At 38.4% G+C, this 19454-nt stretch overlaps 1 protein-coding gene across 1 annotated transcript in view; it reads right to left on the reverse strand.

Moving 5' to 3' along the window:
- Positions 1-19454, reverse strand: part of PTPN4 (protein tyrosine phosphatase non-receptor type 4) — a 143848-nt gene that overhangs the window by 101833 nt on the left and 22561 nt on the right. The window contains exon 2 of the mRNA XM_007469135.1: positions 4095-4202. Within this exon, the coding sequence (XP_007469197.1) occupies positions 4095-4202 (108 nt within the window). The remainder of the gene's footprint in view (positions 1-4094; positions 4203-19454) is intronic.

The following is a 19454-nucleotide window of genomic DNA, read 5'->3' on the forward strand; positions in this document are numbered from 1 at the left end:
GCCTCTCCCGCTGCGGAGCACAGGCTCCGGACGCACAGGCTCAGCGGCCATGGCCCACGGGCCCAGCCACTCCACGGGGATCCTCCCGGACCGGGGCACGAACCAGCGTCCCCTGCCTCGGCAGGCGGGCTCGCAACCACCGCGCCACCAGGGAAGCCCTCTCCTGACTCTCTTGAGCACTTACCCACCACCAGAGCCAATCAAGTAACTCACTAGTGCCACAATCTCTCATCTGTCTCTAGTTTGCCACTTTACTTTCCACTGGCTATACTGTACCCAGAGTGATAGGTCTAAAATACAATTTTCATGTTGCTTGTGTAAATAAATCCTTAGGCTGGTACAATCTTAACACAGATCAAAAGCACTTGATGATCTATTGCACTACTCGTATCTCATCTGTGACCCATCTTCTCTTCCTGCTCTATATTCCAGCCGTAGGTATTAAAAAATTCTTTTTCAGTTCCTCAAATACAACAGTCCTCTCTCTTCAACTCTGGAACTCTGCATATGCTACTGATTCTCTCTGAAATACTTCTCTGCACCCCAGATCCCTCTGTCATTCCCTCCCAAAATGGAACCGGGTTTAAAGAGAACAAAAACAAAGATCTATCATTTGGCAGGCTACCGAAGAGGTTTATACAAAAGGTAGGTAGTAAGAGCCTGAATTAAGGTATTACAGTAGAAACACATGAAAGGAACATGAGAGAAATACCATATGAGAACATGAGAGAAATAAAAGCAAGCATTTTAGCAATCATGTGGTACTAAAACATGGTTTGTTGAAATAAGTCATTCTCTATGTGACTTCTATATTTCTTCAAACCAGATGAAATAATTCAAGAACACTGAGTTATATAAAATTAATCTTCAAATAGTAGACCAAGCTATTCTCTATGAATCATTTCTTACCTAATTAACAGTCTACTGGGTTAGAGCAGTGGTTTTCAAAATGTGGTGCCTTGAACTACCAGCAGCATTGGCATTACAGGGGAATTTGTCTGAAATGTGAATTACTGGAGCTCCACCCCTAACTTTCTGAATCAGAAACTCTAGGCGTAGGGCCCAGAAATCTGTACTGTAAGAAGCCTTCGGGTGATTCTGATGTAAGTTCAAGTTTGAAAGTCACAAGGTTAGGGGATACGGAAACAGTAGTAAACCAGTAAATATCATAACCACAACAAAACTCTCAGAAGGATGAAACAGCAGAAAGAACAAGTCAACAGTAATCGATAATCTACTCCCTGTCCCACTGAAGGGCACTGTAATGCACTCTGGGGCCAAAAAAAAAAAAAGAAAGTAAATATATTACTCATGATGCACACGAGTAATAATCTCGAGACTCTGATGAATATCACGCTGATAAAAGCCACTAAGGTACAGCCACCTTGAAGTGCTTATAAAATTAAAGAAATTATGGGTAATGAATTACAACCATGTTACTCATTATTTTGCCCACTCACTCAATACACATTTACTGAATACAACTATTATACAAGACATTACGCTAAGAGCGAAAGCTGTGATGAATAGGTTTTAAATGAAAGCAGAAGAAATTTCAAAAAGTCAAAGCTTTTCTTTTAAGTAATTTTGTTTGTTGCACTGGAATTCATTGCCAAGGAAGATTCTAAAGCAAAGGATAGTCAACTATGATTCTGTGTTTGTTACATATAAGACTACAATCAAATGCCAGGTGCTTTTTTAGTTGATCAGTTATAAATCCAATTAAACAAATTTCAGCATCTACACGCCTAAGACAATACTGATTCTGATCCTCAAAGGCGAATATTCAGTATCTATACATATAAAATATATATGCAACACATACATTTACACACTATATATATACACATGTATATATAACATATGTGAGCTTTAAGATGAAGAAACTCTTAACTAGTAAGAATTGACAGGGGTTAATTCTTCGGGGATATTACCAAGTCCCTTTTGGTCACCGCTGGTAATTTTATGGCATGAGTACCTCCTCTCCTCAATATGCTCATTTTTATAAGTCCTGTGCATCTGCATCATTCTCTCTTGGGAAGGGAAAATAAAGGCTTTGGAGTCAGATAAATATGACTTCAAATCCTTTTGCAGCTACTTAACTATCTGTGTGATTAAACGAGTTTTGTAAGCCTCAGTTTTTCATCTTTAAGAGAATTTTAACGATAGTTTCATAAGATTATTGTGAGAATTTGGTTTACTAACAAGTCCGCAATAGATATTTCATAAATGTTACACCCTAACTCCTTCTCTTTTTTAAAATGGCACCTCTTTTCCTCAGTACATTAATTATCCTCAAAGTCTCGACATATTTCACACTTACAACCAGAAATGGGACAATAATTACATTTGTGCTCTAAAGGCCCCTCCTTAGACACCTTTTGGCATTTCACAGATTCTTCTGAATATTTAAATACTGAAGTTGTAGTGCTGTGTACGGAAAAGACCTGCAGGGGGAGTTAGGAGACCCAAGTCTAGTTTCGTTAATACCAGCAAAGTAGCTTGGGCTTTATCTCCTTGGATTGGGATAATTTCTCATGAAAAATAAGTGTGGTAAGACAAAATAATCTCTAAGGCTTCTTTTCCGTCTTTAAAACTGTATGATTCTAATCTGGGGGGAGGAATTATTCTGGATCATCAGCAACTGGTCCCTGGGACCTGGAAATATAATACCTTATTTCAGAAGGGGTGCTCAAGATGGAAAAGTAAGACAAAGTAAGAAAAAGTAGGAGACAGCCAAGAGATCAACCCAGCTCAAAATACTGATATCTCTGCTTCCCCACATTTATCCTGCTGTAATTGTTTTAGAGTAGAAATGTCTTCTTGTGTACAAATTTATGAGACAGAATTTTTACTTCTTGTAACATATGTGGTCTCAATTATTAGTCCTTCTGGAACACTTTCTTAGTGACTCTGGTGATAAGTAACTGGTCTCTTTCTTCTTTGTTGTCTGTCACTTCTCCAAACCATCTAAAAACAGGCTTCTATCTAAACGGTCTGACCTATGAGTGTCAGCAAGATAATCTAAGAATTATCTATTTTTTTAAATCTCAATATTGCACATAGTGGCAGACACCTTTCACGTATTTGCCTGGCTAACAATTTATCTTTCTGTGAAAGGCAGCATTACTGACATTTCTACTCACTTCTATCAATATTTTCGCATTCATTTATTAAGAAATAACACTATTTCTCTAGGCCTTGGAGCAGCTCAAGTCATCTGATGATGTACGAGGAAAGTTTGTTTTTATTTCCGTTCAGTACAAAAAGATTTATTTCCACTGAGACTAGCTGGACCTTGCTTTATTTTATCCACCTCATCTTCACAGTTTTTCATACCAAATCAGTAAGTAATGCCAAGAAAAAGTAATATTTAACATTTCATATTTACTTTCCACTAACCATTCTTTCAGAGACCTAGGACGTAACCATGAGAGAAAATGAGAGCAAGAGATAGAGAGAAGCCCTACTTTCCTCCCAATTGCTACTCGTATTTTCCATATAAGACCTTACAAACTGATTTCTAAAGCAGTGATTCAGAGAGCCATTTCTTCAGCCTCCCAATTTTTCTCAACTATACAAAACATTTCCTTCAAAACAGTCATTCTCCTGTACTAGGCAAAAGGATATCATATTCATTTGTGAAAAACCCTCACTGTATAACCATAAAAATTTACAAAGAATTCACAATTTTAAGATGAAAAACTAATTTCATCTTAATGCAGGCTAATTTATGTAACACTCAAGATACATTAAGTATTTACTTCAATATTGTAATGTTAACATTTTAACCTTTATGCCCAATTTTCTCTCCAAGAAGTACGAATTAGATTTGCTTCTCAGTTGTCTGAGACAAGTAGAGAAAGAAACTGGCACTCGATCTATAGACTGACTTATGATTAGAAAAACCTTAAGGAAATAACCCAACAGATTAAAACATCAAGAAACTGAAGTTCAAAGGCAAAAGAATTACCTGTAATCATTCAAATTAAAATTTTTTAAAAACTCAAACAGTGAACACTATAAATCAGAAAGGACTTATTATGAAGACAGAAAAATTGCAATGGCAATGAAAAACAGCAGCTTACACTTACTGGGTTATCTGTGCAATCGTCAGCCAGCTGTAAACCAAAATAGTCACGCTCAGTCAAATCAAGGTGCCTGAAGACCATCTCCAACAGAACCTGCCCCTGATCATGTTTCTGGAAGAAAAGTAACAGGAAATCAAACTGACAGGCTACATCCTTTCAGATTTCGAAACTCTTGGACTCTCCTCTTTTATTAAGTTGGCAACTGGTTCCATGCCAACGACTTGGTTGAGCAATAAAGACTCCACATGTTACATCGTACTTAAAAAAGTCTGACTTTGGGCAAACTGGTTCAAGGGGTACATAATAAAGATGAAGATATAAGGGAAACCTTTGAAAATGTCTTCTGCTTTTAGGCTATTCTCGTGGCATTTTTGTAATTTTATATTGTTTGCACATTAACTCATGTATGTATGCATATCATTTGTCTTACTTATTCTTACCTTTAAATTATGGCTGGAAAGTGACATATTTGACTAAGTACAATTTAAAATTTGTGTGTATAAGATAGATAATGCCACAAAAAGGGAAATAAAACAGTGAAAATTATGTGCAGCAAACTGATAACATTCTAATTATCAAAGAATACAGAGAACTTGAGGAAAAGATCTCTTTTCAATCTCACACCAATTTTATAATGTGGGCATCATGCTGTGGCTTCCCTAAGTCCCGTAGCTACCAAGCTGTGGCACAAAGGGCATGATTGGAACTTTCCTAAAAAGAAATGTAGCTAATCACGGAAAACATTGAGAAACTGCTAACATGTTCAGCAATAAAAGAAATCACAGTGGGAAACCATAATGACACACCATGAACACACAACATTCCAAAAAGTAAAATCCAATAAGATAAAAAATACCTAATGCTGGATCTGCTGTATAAAAAATAAATTAATTAAATTAAAAAAAACCCTAACGCTGCTAACATTGTGGACAGGTATCATCTGTTGGGAAAGCACATTGGAAACATTAGCAAGAGCGGTAACAGTACTGGCTACTTCTGTCGTCCTAACCTGAGTGAAAAATAAAATCCAACTTTGGGAGAAACAGCTATACACCCCAATACATTCAGTGCAGTGTTATTTACATGAGACAAATACTAGGAAAACACATTAGCGAACAGTGGTGTATTTTTCCACCAATTTCGCCTCTCAATAGCTATGATAGTATGGTAGCTTCCAGCTACAAGTTAGAATCAAAACTCATAGCTGAAACGATAAGGACATAAGTATTTTTTTCATATAGCAGAAAGCAGAGAGATACGACAGACTCCAGAGTTGGCTAGTTCAGTAGATGAACGGTGTAATCAAGTACCAGGTTTCTTTCATCTCTCTAATCCACATTCCTGCGGTCAGCTGCATTCATAGCACATTCCTGCTGTCAGCTGCATTCATAGGCTGTTAGTGAGATGGTCAGAGCGATTTCAAAATTCACACCTGCAGATGACAATGTTCAAAAGAACAACCTTCCTTGTAAAGAGCTTCCCTTCACGTCTCAGTGTGTCAAATAGCTATTTCCAAAACTCATCAATGGCAGGAAGTATGTGCCTCAAACAATGCTTTACAATGGTGGTCCCCATTTGAAAAACCTGTGAACATTTTTTGTACTGATGCAGCTCACCTCCCCCACCCATCTCCCATTCTCATTAAATTGGCCCAGGGCGGAGATGGAGCATTAGTCTTTTTAAAAAGCTGCTAAGGTGAGCCTAAGGTACTCTTCTAGAGACAAGATGGAGTATATGCATTCCTCCCTATACCTCCAGCTGAGTGAAACCAACGAACAGCAACAACAAAATGCAGAAAAAATGTTTTTAAACTCTGAAAGATAAAAGTAGCAGCCTGGGGCTTCCCTGGTGGCGTAGTGGTTGGGAATCTACCTGCCGATGCAGGGGACACGGGTTTGTGCCCCAGTCCGGGAGGATCCTACATGCCGCGAAGCGGCTGGGCCCGTGAGCCATGGCCGCTGAGCCTGCGCGTCCCGCAACGGGAGAGGCCACAACAGTGAGAGGCCCGCGTACCAAAAAAAAAAAAAAAAAAAAAAAGTAGCAGCCTGGCTAGGGAACTCCTTGGGTTTTCTTTCCATTTCTTTTTATTGAGGTAAAATTCACATAATGTAAAATTAACCATTAAAAGTGTGCAATCCTTCTGCATTTAGTGCATTCACAATACTGTGCAACCATCATTTCTACCTAGTCCCAAAACATTTTCATCACACCAAAAGAATACTATACCATATCCATTGAACAGTATCTCCTGCCCCAGACCCTGGCAACCACTCATCTGCTTTCTGTCTCTATGGATTTACTTGTGAATATTTCATATAAATGGAATTGAACATGTGACCTTTTCTGTCTGGCTCCTTTCACTCAGCATTGTTTTCAAGGTTCCATGTTGTAGCATGTATCCACATCTAATCCCTTTATATGGTTAAATAATATTCCATTATATGAATATATCACAACTTGTTTATCAGTTGATGGACATTTGGGTTGCTTCCACCTTTTGGGTACTGTTGTTTCTGAGGCAGGAGATAGATGGGCCCCAGGCTGCGCAGCTGGAGTCTGCAAGACAGATACTCCAAGACAAAGATAATAGCGGGAGCAGAGAAGAGCTGAGTCCTGACCAGATAAGAGATAAAGATACCCCATTCCTTATTCTCGAGGTCAAAGAGACCCTCCTGACTACACACGCGCAGAACGGCTCCTCAGGAGTCAAAAAGGGAGGGGACGCCACCCATAGTAGGTGATGTCAACCTACCCATAGGCCTCTTTGCTAGAATCCACCTTGGCTAAGAGATGCGCGCGCACACAAGGGAGGACCCTGAGATAAACCAAATACGGACTCAAGAGCCAGGCAAAGCAAGATGACTGGCCAGAGGAAACCCAGAAGAAATGCCCCATAAAAGTGATTCAAACTACCACAAGGGCACAGCTCTTTCTCTAAGCCCATCTGTGTGTCTATCCACATGAACACTTTTTCCTTCTAATAAACACTTTACTTATTTCATTACTTTCTGTCTTTGTGGAAATTCATTTCTACAAAGCCGACAGGCCAGGGTCTTGTCACTGGCCACTGGCCTAGTGGCTAGGATTCAGTGCTCTCACTGCCACGCCCTGACTTCAATCTCCGGCTGGAGAACCAAAATCCTGCTTCAAGCCACTGAAGCTGGGGCCACCCGAGATACTTCCATCTTTTGGTAAAGGCGTACAAGTTATCTGTTTGAGTATCTGCTCTCACTTCTTCTAGGTACATACACAGAAGTGGAATCAATGGATCACATGCAAATTCTGTTTAACTTTTTGAGGAACCACCAAACACTTTTCCATAGCAGCTGTACCATCTGATGTTCCCACCAGCAATGCATGAGGGTTCCAATTGCTCCACATCCTTGCCAACATTTGTTATTTTCTATTCTTTTGATTAAAGCCGTCCCACTGGGTATGAAGTGGTACTTCACTGTGGTTTTGATTTGCATTTCTATAATAACTAATGATGCTGAGCATTTTTTTCATGTGCTTGTTGGCCATTTGTATATCTCTGGAGAAATGTCTAATAAAGCCTTTTGCCCATTTTTTAAAGTGGGCTAATAATCTCTCCATTGTTGTGTGTTGAGTTCCTTTTATATTCTAGATGCTAGACCCTGAACAGATATATGATTTGCAAATATTTTATCCCTTTTCATAGGTGTTTTTTCACTTTCTTGATCACATACTTGTATACACAGAAGTTTTAAATTTTTCTGAAGCCCAACTTATTCATGTTTTTCTTTTGATGCTTGTGCTTTCAGTGTCATAAGAATTCATTGCTAAATCCAAGGTCATAAAGAATTATTCATATATTTTCTTCAAAAAGTTTTATACTTTTAAATGTTACATGTAGTTCCTTCAGCCTGTTTATCTTTGTATATGGTAGGTATATAACCTAGGTAGGAATGCAATTTCATTCTTTTGCATGTGCATATCCAATTGTCCAAGCACCACTGGTTGAAGAAACTATTCTTTCCCCACTGAATGCTCCTGGTAACTTTGTTGAAAATCTGTTGACCATACATGTAGGGGTTTATTTCTAGACTCTCAGTCGAGTTTTCTTTTTACCTCACACATACCATAGACTTGGTACTGGAGAATCCTACAACCCAGAAACACCAACAGGCCCGATGGAAAGAGACCAAAAAAGCCTGCTTTCTCAAGCAAATGACCAGGAAAAGAGTCTCTAAGCAGGACAGAAACCTTACTAACAATGCTGACTCTAATCCTGCCACACCCAGTAGAAAAAAACTGAGCCCGTCTCCAGCAGCGCCATGGAAACCAAGCAGGGGCCTGGGGTTCCATGTGCCTCCTGGTACTGCTGGCAGCAAGTGGGAAGCCTGCTCTTCTACTCTCTGCCAGCCAACAGCACGCTGCAATACAGTCTCTCCCAGGGGTGGTATCAGCAGAAGCTGAGTGTGCAGTCTGAACCTCAGCCTAGCGGTAACAGGCAGTGCTCAGACGGCCCCATGGGAGTGGTGACAGCAGAAGCTGAGAGGGAAGCGTAGATTTCCACTCCCACCACCACCCAGAGGTAGCAGGTGGCATCTGCCAAACAGAAATAAACAGGAGGATTTGGGAGAGGAGGTAGGTAGAAAAAGGGACAGTTAAACCTTGAAGTAAAATCCAAATAAGGAACCACAAGTGAAACTGACCAAAATTAAAAGAGCAAAGGTTTAAAACTCAATTACAGTGTGGAATACGTGCAAAGTTTTCAGTAAGGTCTCTGGATAAAACACACACACACACACACACACACACACACACACACACGAAGTAGACCAAAAGAGTAATGCAAAGGTTCTGGAAACCAGATTGTTATTAGAACCACAACCCACAAAGGCAGGCCAGGACCTGGATACTACACCAGAGTGACTCCCTGCTACAGAGAAGATTCAGTATAATCCAGAGTCTCATGATACACTGCCCCAAATGTCCAGGATACTACCTAAAATCACTAATCATAACCTGAAAAATCTCAACTAGAATGAGAAAAAACAATCAACAGACACTAACACTGACATGACTCAGATGTTGGAATTACCTAACAAGTGTTTTGAAGCAGCCATCATATAAATGTTTCAATGAGCCATTATAAAGGTTGTTTGAAAAATAGAATATTTTGCAAAAAACTGAAGATATAAAAGAACCAAATGGAAATTATGTAACTAAAAAACACAGTAATGAAATGAAAACTGACTGGATGTGCTCAATAGAAGAACGAAGATGAGAAAGAAGAGAATCGATGAATTTCAAGACAAATCGATAGAAATTCCCCAATCTAAACAACAGAGAAGTTAAACTAAAAAAAAAATGACCAGAGCCTCAGAGACCTGTGGGACAACAAAAAAAGGTATAACAGTCATGGCACTGGAGTCCCTAAGAGAGAAGAGAAAGAGCTTCAGGATGACAAAATATTTGAGGAAACATTCGCTGAGATTTTCACAAATTTAGCAGAAAGCAAAAACACAGATTCAAGAATCCAAGTGAACCTCAATCAAAATGAATCCAAACAAATCCACCCAAGATACACCATAATCAAACTACTGAAAACAAAACAAAGAGGAAAAAACCTTGAAAGCAACTAGAAAAAAGAATTTACCTATAGGGAATGACAATTCAATTAGAATAGATTTCTCATCTACAACCGTAAGACCAGAAGGAAATGGTACAACATTTTCTAGGTGCTAAATGAGAAGAACTATCAACCCAGAATTCGCTGTTAACAGAAAATATTGCATAGCAATGAAGGGTAAATAACGACATTCTCAGAAAAAAAGAAAAGTTAAGGGAATTTATCACCAATAGACTACCACTAAAAGAATGCCTAAAAGAAGTTCTCCAACCAGAAAGGAAATAATAACATAAAGAAACTTGGAAAAACAGAAAAGAAGGAAGAGCAATGAAATGGGAGAAACTGAGGAAAATATAAAAGCCTCTCCTCTTCAGTATTAAATTATGTTTGATGGTTAAAGCAAAAAATTGAACTTTATCTGATATGCTGCCAAATGTGTGTACAGAAAAATATTGAGACAATTATAAAGGTGGGAAGGAAAAAGTACCTAAAGGTAGATAAGTTTTTTATACGTCATTCAAGGTAAAATGTTGTTACCAATATTCTATGATAATTTATATACGTAAAATGTAATAACAAGAGCAACCACCAAAAATAAAACACCCCAAAATCAAACAAAATAAAACCTACCCAAAGAGTTACTCAAAAACACTAAAATAAATAAAAATGAAATCTAGCAAATGTTCACATAATCTATTAGAAAGGCAGGAAGAAGGAAACAAATGAAAACCATAACAAACAGAAAGTAATAAAATGGCAAACTTAGACTCTAACATAATAATTACAGGAAAGTATAATATATGGTCTAAATACATGAATTAAAAGGCAGAGTTTTTTTTACTGAAGGAAGTATAGTTGATTTACAATGTTATGTTAATTTCTGATGCACAGCAAAGTGATTCAGTTATACATATATGTACATTCTTTTTTTAATATTCTTTTCTGTTATGGTTTATCATAGGATGTTGAATAGTTCCCTGTGCTATAGAGTAGGACCTTGTCGTTTATCCTAAAAGGCTGAGATTGACAGAGGAGGGAAAAAAACATGATCCAACTATATACTATCTAAAAGAAATTTACTTCAAATATATTAATATATACGTGAGTTTTGAAAGTAAAGGGATACAGAAAAAGATATACCATGTAAACATTAATTTTAAAAAGCAGGCTTGAGAGCAAGTAACTTTACCAAAGGAAAAAAGGACATTACAAAATGTTCTCACACTAAAGAACACAGCTGGAAAATGAATGAAACAAAAATTAATAGAATGGGAAGAAAAGTAGAAAATAGAAAAGGCATAAGTATAACTAGAGATGTCAACAATTAAGCAATTGCTAGAATTATTAAACAGAAAATCAGCAAGAATATAGAACTCAATGATACATTAACAGGATCCAACTGACATTTATAGGACACTCAACTCAACAACAGAATACCCATTCTTTTCAAGTGTCCATGGAACATCCATAAGGCAGATCATATCCGGGGTCATAAAACAAACCTTACTAAATTGAAAACTGAAATCATATAGAGCATGGTCTATAACCATAATTAAATCAAAATAGAAAACAGTAACAGAAAGATAGGAAGAAAAATTCAGAAACTAAACACCTGGGGGAAAAAAAGAACCCATTTCTAAATAACCTATGGGATAAAGAGGACTCAGGGGGGAAAAAGGAAAGGTCTCAAATCAATAGTCTAAACTCCCTCCTAATGAAAACCAGAAAAACAGCAAAATAAACAGAAGGAAGGGAGCAATATAGGTAAGAGCAGAAATCTAGAGAAATCTGGTTCTTTGGAAAATCAATAAAGTTGACAAACTTATAGCAAGAGTAATGAAAAGAGAGGAGACACAAATGACCAGCTACAGAGCTATAACTGAGGATTTTACTACACACTCCAAAAACATTTACAAGGTAAGTAAATAGTAGAAACAAATCTACACAGATAAACCTGACAACATGGATGAAATAAACTAATTCCTCAAAAAGCTGGATTATGTAACAGATTAGTCAGGTCAGAAGGTTTAGAAGGCTGCCGGAGTTACTTCCACAATGTTCAGGCCAAAGGCATGTAACGACCCCTAACAGTGAACCTCTTCAGACTCCTAGTAGAGTGTAGACTTTGATCACCTCCTTGGATGAGAACACACCATCAGAATATGTGACTATGAAATAAAAACTTTCTGTGCAAATAATACATAAATATGACTTGTATTTCTGATAGTAGAGTAGATTATAAACTCTAGAAAAATCCATAGAAATGCAGCTAAATTACTAGGTAAAAACTTTCAGAAAATTTTTTGTTTTAATCTGTTACTGAGCTAGTATGTATGTATGTGTGTTTGTTTGCTTATTTATTTATTTATTAGGCTGCGCTGAGTCTTAAGTTGCAGCACGCAGGATTTTAGTTGTGGCATGCAGAATTCTTAGTCTAGTTCCCTGACCAGGTATGGAACCCGGGCCCCCTGCATTGGGGGGGCCCACTGCACCACCCACTGCACCACCAAGAGAGCCCTGAGCTAGTATTTTTTAAAAAGGTAGAAACAAAGATCCAAAACAAAGTGAAATCAGGAAGCCTAGCTATTCAGAAATGTTAAAGTCAGTTTCTAGCCCTTATATTTTCTAGCTTCTACTTTGACCACAGGATACATAGGAATCAGAAGTGATACCAGGTTCTCTCCAAGATGGAAATATAACAAGAGACCCACAAACTTTATATTGGCTATACTTAGAGAGTAAAAGTGAAGAACAAAAAAGTCATGCCATGCAGAATAGCACAGAAAAACAAAACAAGAAACAAAAAAGTAAAAATAAAACTCGCCTATCTGGTCAGAATTCAGCTACAATGTGGCCTGAGAACCCCAAGTTAAACAATAAACTTAAATGTGGCCCTGGGATGATGGTGCCCCCAGGTGACTGGCAAAAGCAAATAAAAGTCTTCTCTGGAGGAAATCAATTTTCAACCAGGACTCAAACAGATTGGTAGAGAGCACATTTTAAAAATGACCCAGTTATATGCTGTCTCCAAAAACTCCAAATATAAAAATATAGGTAGGTTGAAAGTAAATGATAGAAAAGATATACCATGTAAACATTAACCAAAAGAGAGGAGGAGTGCCTATACTGATATTAGATAAAGTAAGCCTCAGAGGAAAAAAATGCTAGACAAAGAGGACATTATATAATGACAAAAGGGCCAGTCCACCAATAAGACACAGCAACCTTACATGTGTATGTACCAAAACAACCTTGAAAAAGAAGGACAAATGTTGGAGAACACAATTCCCAATTTTAAAACAATGAAAATACAGAAATCAAAACAAAAGGGTACTCACTCACGTAAGGATAGACACTGGAATAGAAGAGAGTATTGTGAATTGGTTTGTGACAAGGGTATCAAGAATTTAAATGGGAATGAACTGTCTTTTCAAAAAATGGTGTAGGGAGACTGGATATCTACATGCAAAATAATGAAATTGGACCCCTATAAAAAAACATAAAAAATAAAAAATGAACTCCAAATGAACCACGGCCCTAAAATGAATAGCTAGAACTAAAAGAGTGTTAGAGGAAAAACAATCTTTGTGATCATGGACCAGGCAATGGTATTTTAGATATGACACCAAAAGCACATGTGACAAAAGAAAAAAAGATAAAGTATAATTCATCAAAGATGAAAACTTTTGTGTTTCAAAGGATACCATTAAGAAAGTGAAAAGACAACCTATGGAATGGGAGAAAAAATTTGCAAATTGTATACCTGATAAGTGACTTGAATCCAGAATATACAAAGAATTCTTACAACTCAACAATAAAAGGCAGATAATTACAAAATGAGCAAGGGGTTCAAACAGACATTCTTCCAAAAACAGCAAATATTGTATATTTCTACTTATATGAGATATCTGGAACAGGCAAATTCACAGATTTTGGGGTCAGGGAAAACGGGGAGTTATTGCTTAATGGTTACAAAACTTCTGTTGGGAGTGATGAAAAAGTTTTGGAATAGACAGTGGTAATGACTGAACAACAGTGTGAATGTAATTAATGCCACTTAACTATACACTTAAAAATGGTTAAAGTGGTAATAAATTTTATGTTTTGTATGTATATTACAATATTTTAAAAATATTGTAAATACCAAAAAATATACCCCCAAACCCACTGAATTATACACTTAAAAAGAATGAACTGTATATTTTAAATGTGAATTATATCTCAATAAAGATGTTAAAAAATACATAGTATAGGGCTTCCCTGGTGGCGCAGTGCTTGAGAGTCCGCCTTCCGATGCAGGAGACGCGGGTTCGTGCCCCGTTTCGGGAGGATCCCACGTGCCGCGGAGCGGCTGGGCCCGTGAGCCATGGCCACTGAGCCTGCGCGTCCGGAGCCTGTGCTCCGCAAATGGGAGAGGCCACAACAGTGAGAGGCCCGCATAACGCAAGGGAAAAAAAAAAAAAAATACATAGTATAAAAAGCTGAAAGGCCCTATAAGGAAAAACTGATAAATCTTCCTTCATAGGAAACTTTAGCAAAGGGAAACCAAATTACTGATGAACTACAGAGTGAGGTAAGAGCTAGAAACCTAAATAATCAATAATTATATGGAAAAAAACACACAAATATAAAAAACACAGAATGAAGTGGTGATAGTGGACATTCTTGTCTTGTTTCCAGTTTCAGGGGTAAATTTTCAGTATTTCATTTCTAGGTATGATGTCTGCTTTAGGATATTTGTAAATACCCTTCATAAGTTAACAGAAATTCTTCTCTATTTCTAGTGCACTAAGTTTTGTTTTGTTGTTTTTTGTTTGTTTTATACACTGAAGAAAATGATATGGTTTATCTCCTTTATTTTACATCTCATTCTTTGAATAAACCTCACCTGGTATTAACACATTTATATGACAGTGTGTGTGTGTGCGTGTGTGCATTATAGATTTAATTCGCTAAAAATCTGTTTGGAAATTTTATAATTCTTGTTCATGACAGACTGGTCTATAATATTCCTTTTCTGTATAATGATATTATTAGCTGTTAACATGAGAGTTATGCTGGTATCGTAAAATGAGTTATGAATCTTCTTATTCTCTGGAAGAGCCGTGAGAGTGATATTATTTTTCCAATGTTGGAAAAATTCATTAGTAGAAGGAAAAGTCACAATGAGATACTATAACACAAGCACCAGAATGGCTAAAAAAAAGTTAAATGCCAAGTGTTGGTGTGAATGTGGAACAAATGTAAATCTCATAAACTGCTGGTGAAAATGTACATACATATAACCACTTTGGAAAACTGTTTCATAACACTTGATCCAGATTTCCACTCTTAGATATCTGCCCAACAGAAGTACATATATACACAAATATACACATGTACGAGAATTGTTTAGAGCTGCAGTATTCATAGCAGCCCTAAACTATGAAAAAACCAAGGGTAAATTTGATAAATTTTCATACACTAATGCAGTGATGTCTCACTATCCATTGCTAATACACACCAAAAATTTTTTTTTTAAGTATTAATATCTCTCATGCTTCAGTGGCTTGACTGAGCCCAGCTTTGGTTCTCACTTTTGACTGCAGCTAGATGGCAGCTATTAAAGTCCTGAAGTCTGACTGGACCTGACATACAAGACGGCCCACTCGCGTGGCTGAAAACTGATGCAGATGGCTGGGCCGGACGATCAGCTACGGCTGTTAACCAGAGAGCCTCTGTACACGGCCTTTCCATATGGGATGGACTTCTCACAGCACAACAGCTAGAGTCTGAGATGAACTGTTCCAGAATGGGAGTCCTAAGAGATCCATCTAGAAGGTAGAAGGCTTCTTTTTCCTGGGAGTCCCAAAGACTAGGCAAGATTCAAGGGTGAGGGACACTGCACGGGTGTGAACAGCAGGAGGTGGGGTTCTGTCTTCGGAGACTAGCCACCACAGATGGAGTACCATACGGCAGTGAGGAAGAAAAGAGACGTTTATGTTTAACCAGAAATGAAGCTGCTGTTAACATGATGGCCTATATATGTAACAATTCATATGGTTTATCCTAACTATGTTCAAAAAACAAACTCATCTGTGGTGACAGATGTCAGAGCAGTTGACTACTTTAGGCAAAGAATGCATACTAACAAGGAGGAAGTACAGGGACCCTTCTAAGGTATTGGTGATATACTCTACAACTGGAGCCAATGGTGGTTTCACAAAGTACTGCACTTTACGATCCTTATCAATCTTACATTCATTCATTCATCCATTTATTGCCACGCTGTGTGGCGTGTGGGATCTTAGTTCCCGACAAGGGATCAAACCCGCGCCCCCTGCAGTGGAAGCACAGTCTTAATCACTGGACCGCCAGGGAAGTCCCGATCTTACATTTATTTAAGATTTGATTTCTATTGTATGTATACTACAAATAAAAAGTTATTTTTACCCCTCACACACTACCAAAGCCCTCAAAGAAATAACAGTTCATATTCATGCAAATTGGTAAAATCTTTCTGTTTACCCAAGGAAAACTAGCAATTAAATGGCCCAATGGGAGGGCTTCCCTGGTGGCGCAGTGGTTGAGAGTCCGCCTGCTGATGCAGGGGACACGGGTTCGTGCCCTGGTCCGGGAAGATTCCACATGCCGCAAAGCGGCTGGGCCCGTGAGCCATGGCCGCTGAGCCTGCGCGTCCGGAGCCTGTGCTCCGCAACAGGAGAGGCCACAGCAGTGAGAGGCCCGCGTACCACAAAAATTAAAAAAATAATTTTTTTTTAATGGCCCAATGGGAACTCTCATGTACTGCTGATGCGCACAAAACTTGCAAATTTTACTCTTTGCCTATTAGAAACCCCCTACTTCAAAATTAATACCTGAAACATTCTACTTTCCTATTTTGCCTTCTTTAAAAGCTGAACTCAAATCGATTTTTTCACAGGGAGATGACAGGTTTGCACATCGATCTGTCTTAATTTAGCCATTCCCATTTATACAGTATGATTAATATGCAAATGCACAACGCAAACTATCAACTTAGGAAGCAAACGTTTGTGTATACTGGTGTTTTTAGGGATAAAACAAAATGTTTTAACTCTTTCAACTTTCAAAAGTAAAAACTCCTGGGACTTTGCTAGTGGTCCAGTGGCTAAGACTCCATACTCCCAATGCAGGGGGCCCGGGTTCAACCCCTGGTCAGGGAACTAGATCCCACATGCCACAACTAAGAGTTCACATGCTGCAACTAAAGACCTGGAGCAGCCAAATAAATAAATAAATAATTTTTTTTTTTTTTTTTTAAAGTGTTTAAAAAAAAAAAGTTAAAACTCCTAACTGGTAGAAAATTGCAGCTAAGAGAAGATTCTTTAAAAATTAATGTATTCATCAAAAAGCATTTATTGAACATTAACTTTAGGGTATAGTTTTCTCAACCAACCTTGGCACTGTTGACATTTTTTTGTCAGATAACTCTTCATTGTGGGGGGGTTGGGGGAGGACGACAGTCCTGTCCATTTTAGGACATTTAGCAGTGTTCCTGGCTGCTACCCACTAGATGCCAGTAGCTCCCACCCAACTTTAACAATCCAGAATGCTGTGACATTGCCAAATCAGTCCTATTTGAAAATCACTGTTAAAGAGGTACATTTACAGTTCTGGATTTGGGCTCAAAACCTCTTACTAAAGACTACCCTTGAAAAACTACAGGTTAGTTTCTCATTCGGTTTTAGAAAAATACTAAACAGAAAACCTTACTCTATGTGTGATGGCAAAAAGAAGTATAATATGGCTGGGATTTAACATGAATTTTGATTCTGTCCCATTTAGTATATGCAATGAACAAACAAGAAAATGTGCTCTATGAAGAATGGCTAATAACAGAATGTTAGTGAGGCCACACAGTCTCCAGCCCTCCCAACTGTTTCTCTGCAAGGCCAGACTACATGCATCAGTACCACCTTGTGTACGCATTTAAAATACAGATTCCTGAGCCCCAACAGACCTATGAAATTGAGGTATGGGGCAGGTAATGTGAACTTCCAGTAAGTCTGCCTTAAGAACTCACCATTAAATTCTTTTTTTTTTTTTTTTTTTTTAAGGAGCAAGACGCTTTTTTAAAAAAATTTACTTTTGGCTGTGTTGGGTCTTCGTTGCTGTGTGCGGGCTTTCTCTAGCTGCGGCAAGCAGGGGCTACTCTTCGTTGTGGTGCGTGGCTTCTCACTGCAGTGGCTTCTCTTGTTGCAGAGCACGGGCTCTAGGCGTGCGGGCTTCAGTAGTTATGGCTCACGGGCTCTAGAGCACAGGCTCAGTAGTTGTGGCGCACGGACTTAGTTGCTCCGCAGCATGTGGGATCTTCCCGGACCAGAGCTCAAACCCATGTCCCCTGCATTGGCAGGCGGATTCTTAACCACTGTGCCACCAGGGAAGCCCTCACCATTAAAGTCTTATAAAATATAAAAATGTAAGAAAAACAGCACCAGAGGCTACTTATCTCCAATCTTTCATGACCACACTTTTAATACATTTTAAATTTGTGTCACTGATCACAAGGAGAAGCAACAGAAGACTGTTCAACTGATAGCAGATGGTGTGAAAAATAAAACACCAGTGTGAACAGTCAAAGACCAGGATTCTAGCCTTAGTTCTACCACTTACTTGGCATGTAGTTATAAGCAAGGCACAAAATCCCTGGGTTTGAATTCTCTGTCTGTATAAAAGAAATAATTGCTGTACCACGTTGTAAAAAAAGGGCCAAAAACAGATGTGAAAGCTCTGAGGGACTATACAGCACCTATAAGAAAGATTAGTTATCACCTGACAGGTATTAATTCAAAGCTACAATTGAGAGCCATATTCCAGTAAAATTATCCAATGCAATATTAAGTAGGATACATGAAAAAAACCTGTTTCTGCAGAAATATATCCTAAATGTTACTCAAAACTATTAAAAACAAAAGTATATTCACAGGGTATCTAGGTTAAGAAAGTTGAAAGATGGAGAACATACTAATAAGTTCTCAGAGAATTTCTACAGATGAGAAGCTGACAGGATAGTCAGGTGTCACTGTACAGAAACAACTAAGTGAGTAGGAAGGATCCTGCACAACTACCAAAGAAAAACTTACTTTGGTATAATGTAGTTAAAAAAAGACTTATCTTCAGCTCCTGGTGTATACCAGTAGGACACAAGCACAGTAGAGGCTGTTTTTCCCAATGATTACAACTAAGACTCCAGATAAAATTACAAAAAGCAGTTATATGAGAAATCCAAGCAGTAAATTATAGCAGGTGGTATAGAGAGAAAAAAGAAATCACAGATTAAAGTATGGTGAACTTTCTATGTTTTCTTTCCTTTAACTTTCTGTACCTCTGCTTTGACTCCAAGATGGGCTGCACTAGAGAACTGCACAGTGAGCACAGGCAGCAAGAGAGACAGGGAAACAATTTTCTGGTAAGAGGACCAGAAAAGGAGCCCTATCAACTTGGGGTGGGGGGTCGGGGTGTCTGTCCACCAGCCTTCCCCAAGGGAGAGCCCCAGTCCCAGAAAGGCCCAGCCCTGGTGATGACACTGTGGGAACTGAAACCCTAAGAGAACACCCACCTCTTTGCACAGGAGAACCAGAAAAAAGGTACCTGGTCTGTGGAAGAGTAGGGAGTAGTCTCTGTTTGGTTTTGGTTTTTTCTTTCCTCTTCTCTCAGCATTGCACCCTAAGGCAGCCCCAATCCTGAAGGCCTACACAGCAATACAGAAGGCTAAAACTCAGATAACCTCGTCCTTCTGGCTTGAG

Source organism: Lipotes vexillifer, unplaced genomic scaffold (assembly GCF_000442215.2).
Source record: "Lipotes vexillifer unplaced genomic scaffold, Lipotes_vexillifer_v1.1 scaffold1466, whole genome shotgun sequence".
NCBI classification, from domain to species: Eukaryota; Metazoa; Chordata; class Mammalia; order Artiodactyla; family Lipotidae; genus Lipotes; species Lipotes vexillifer.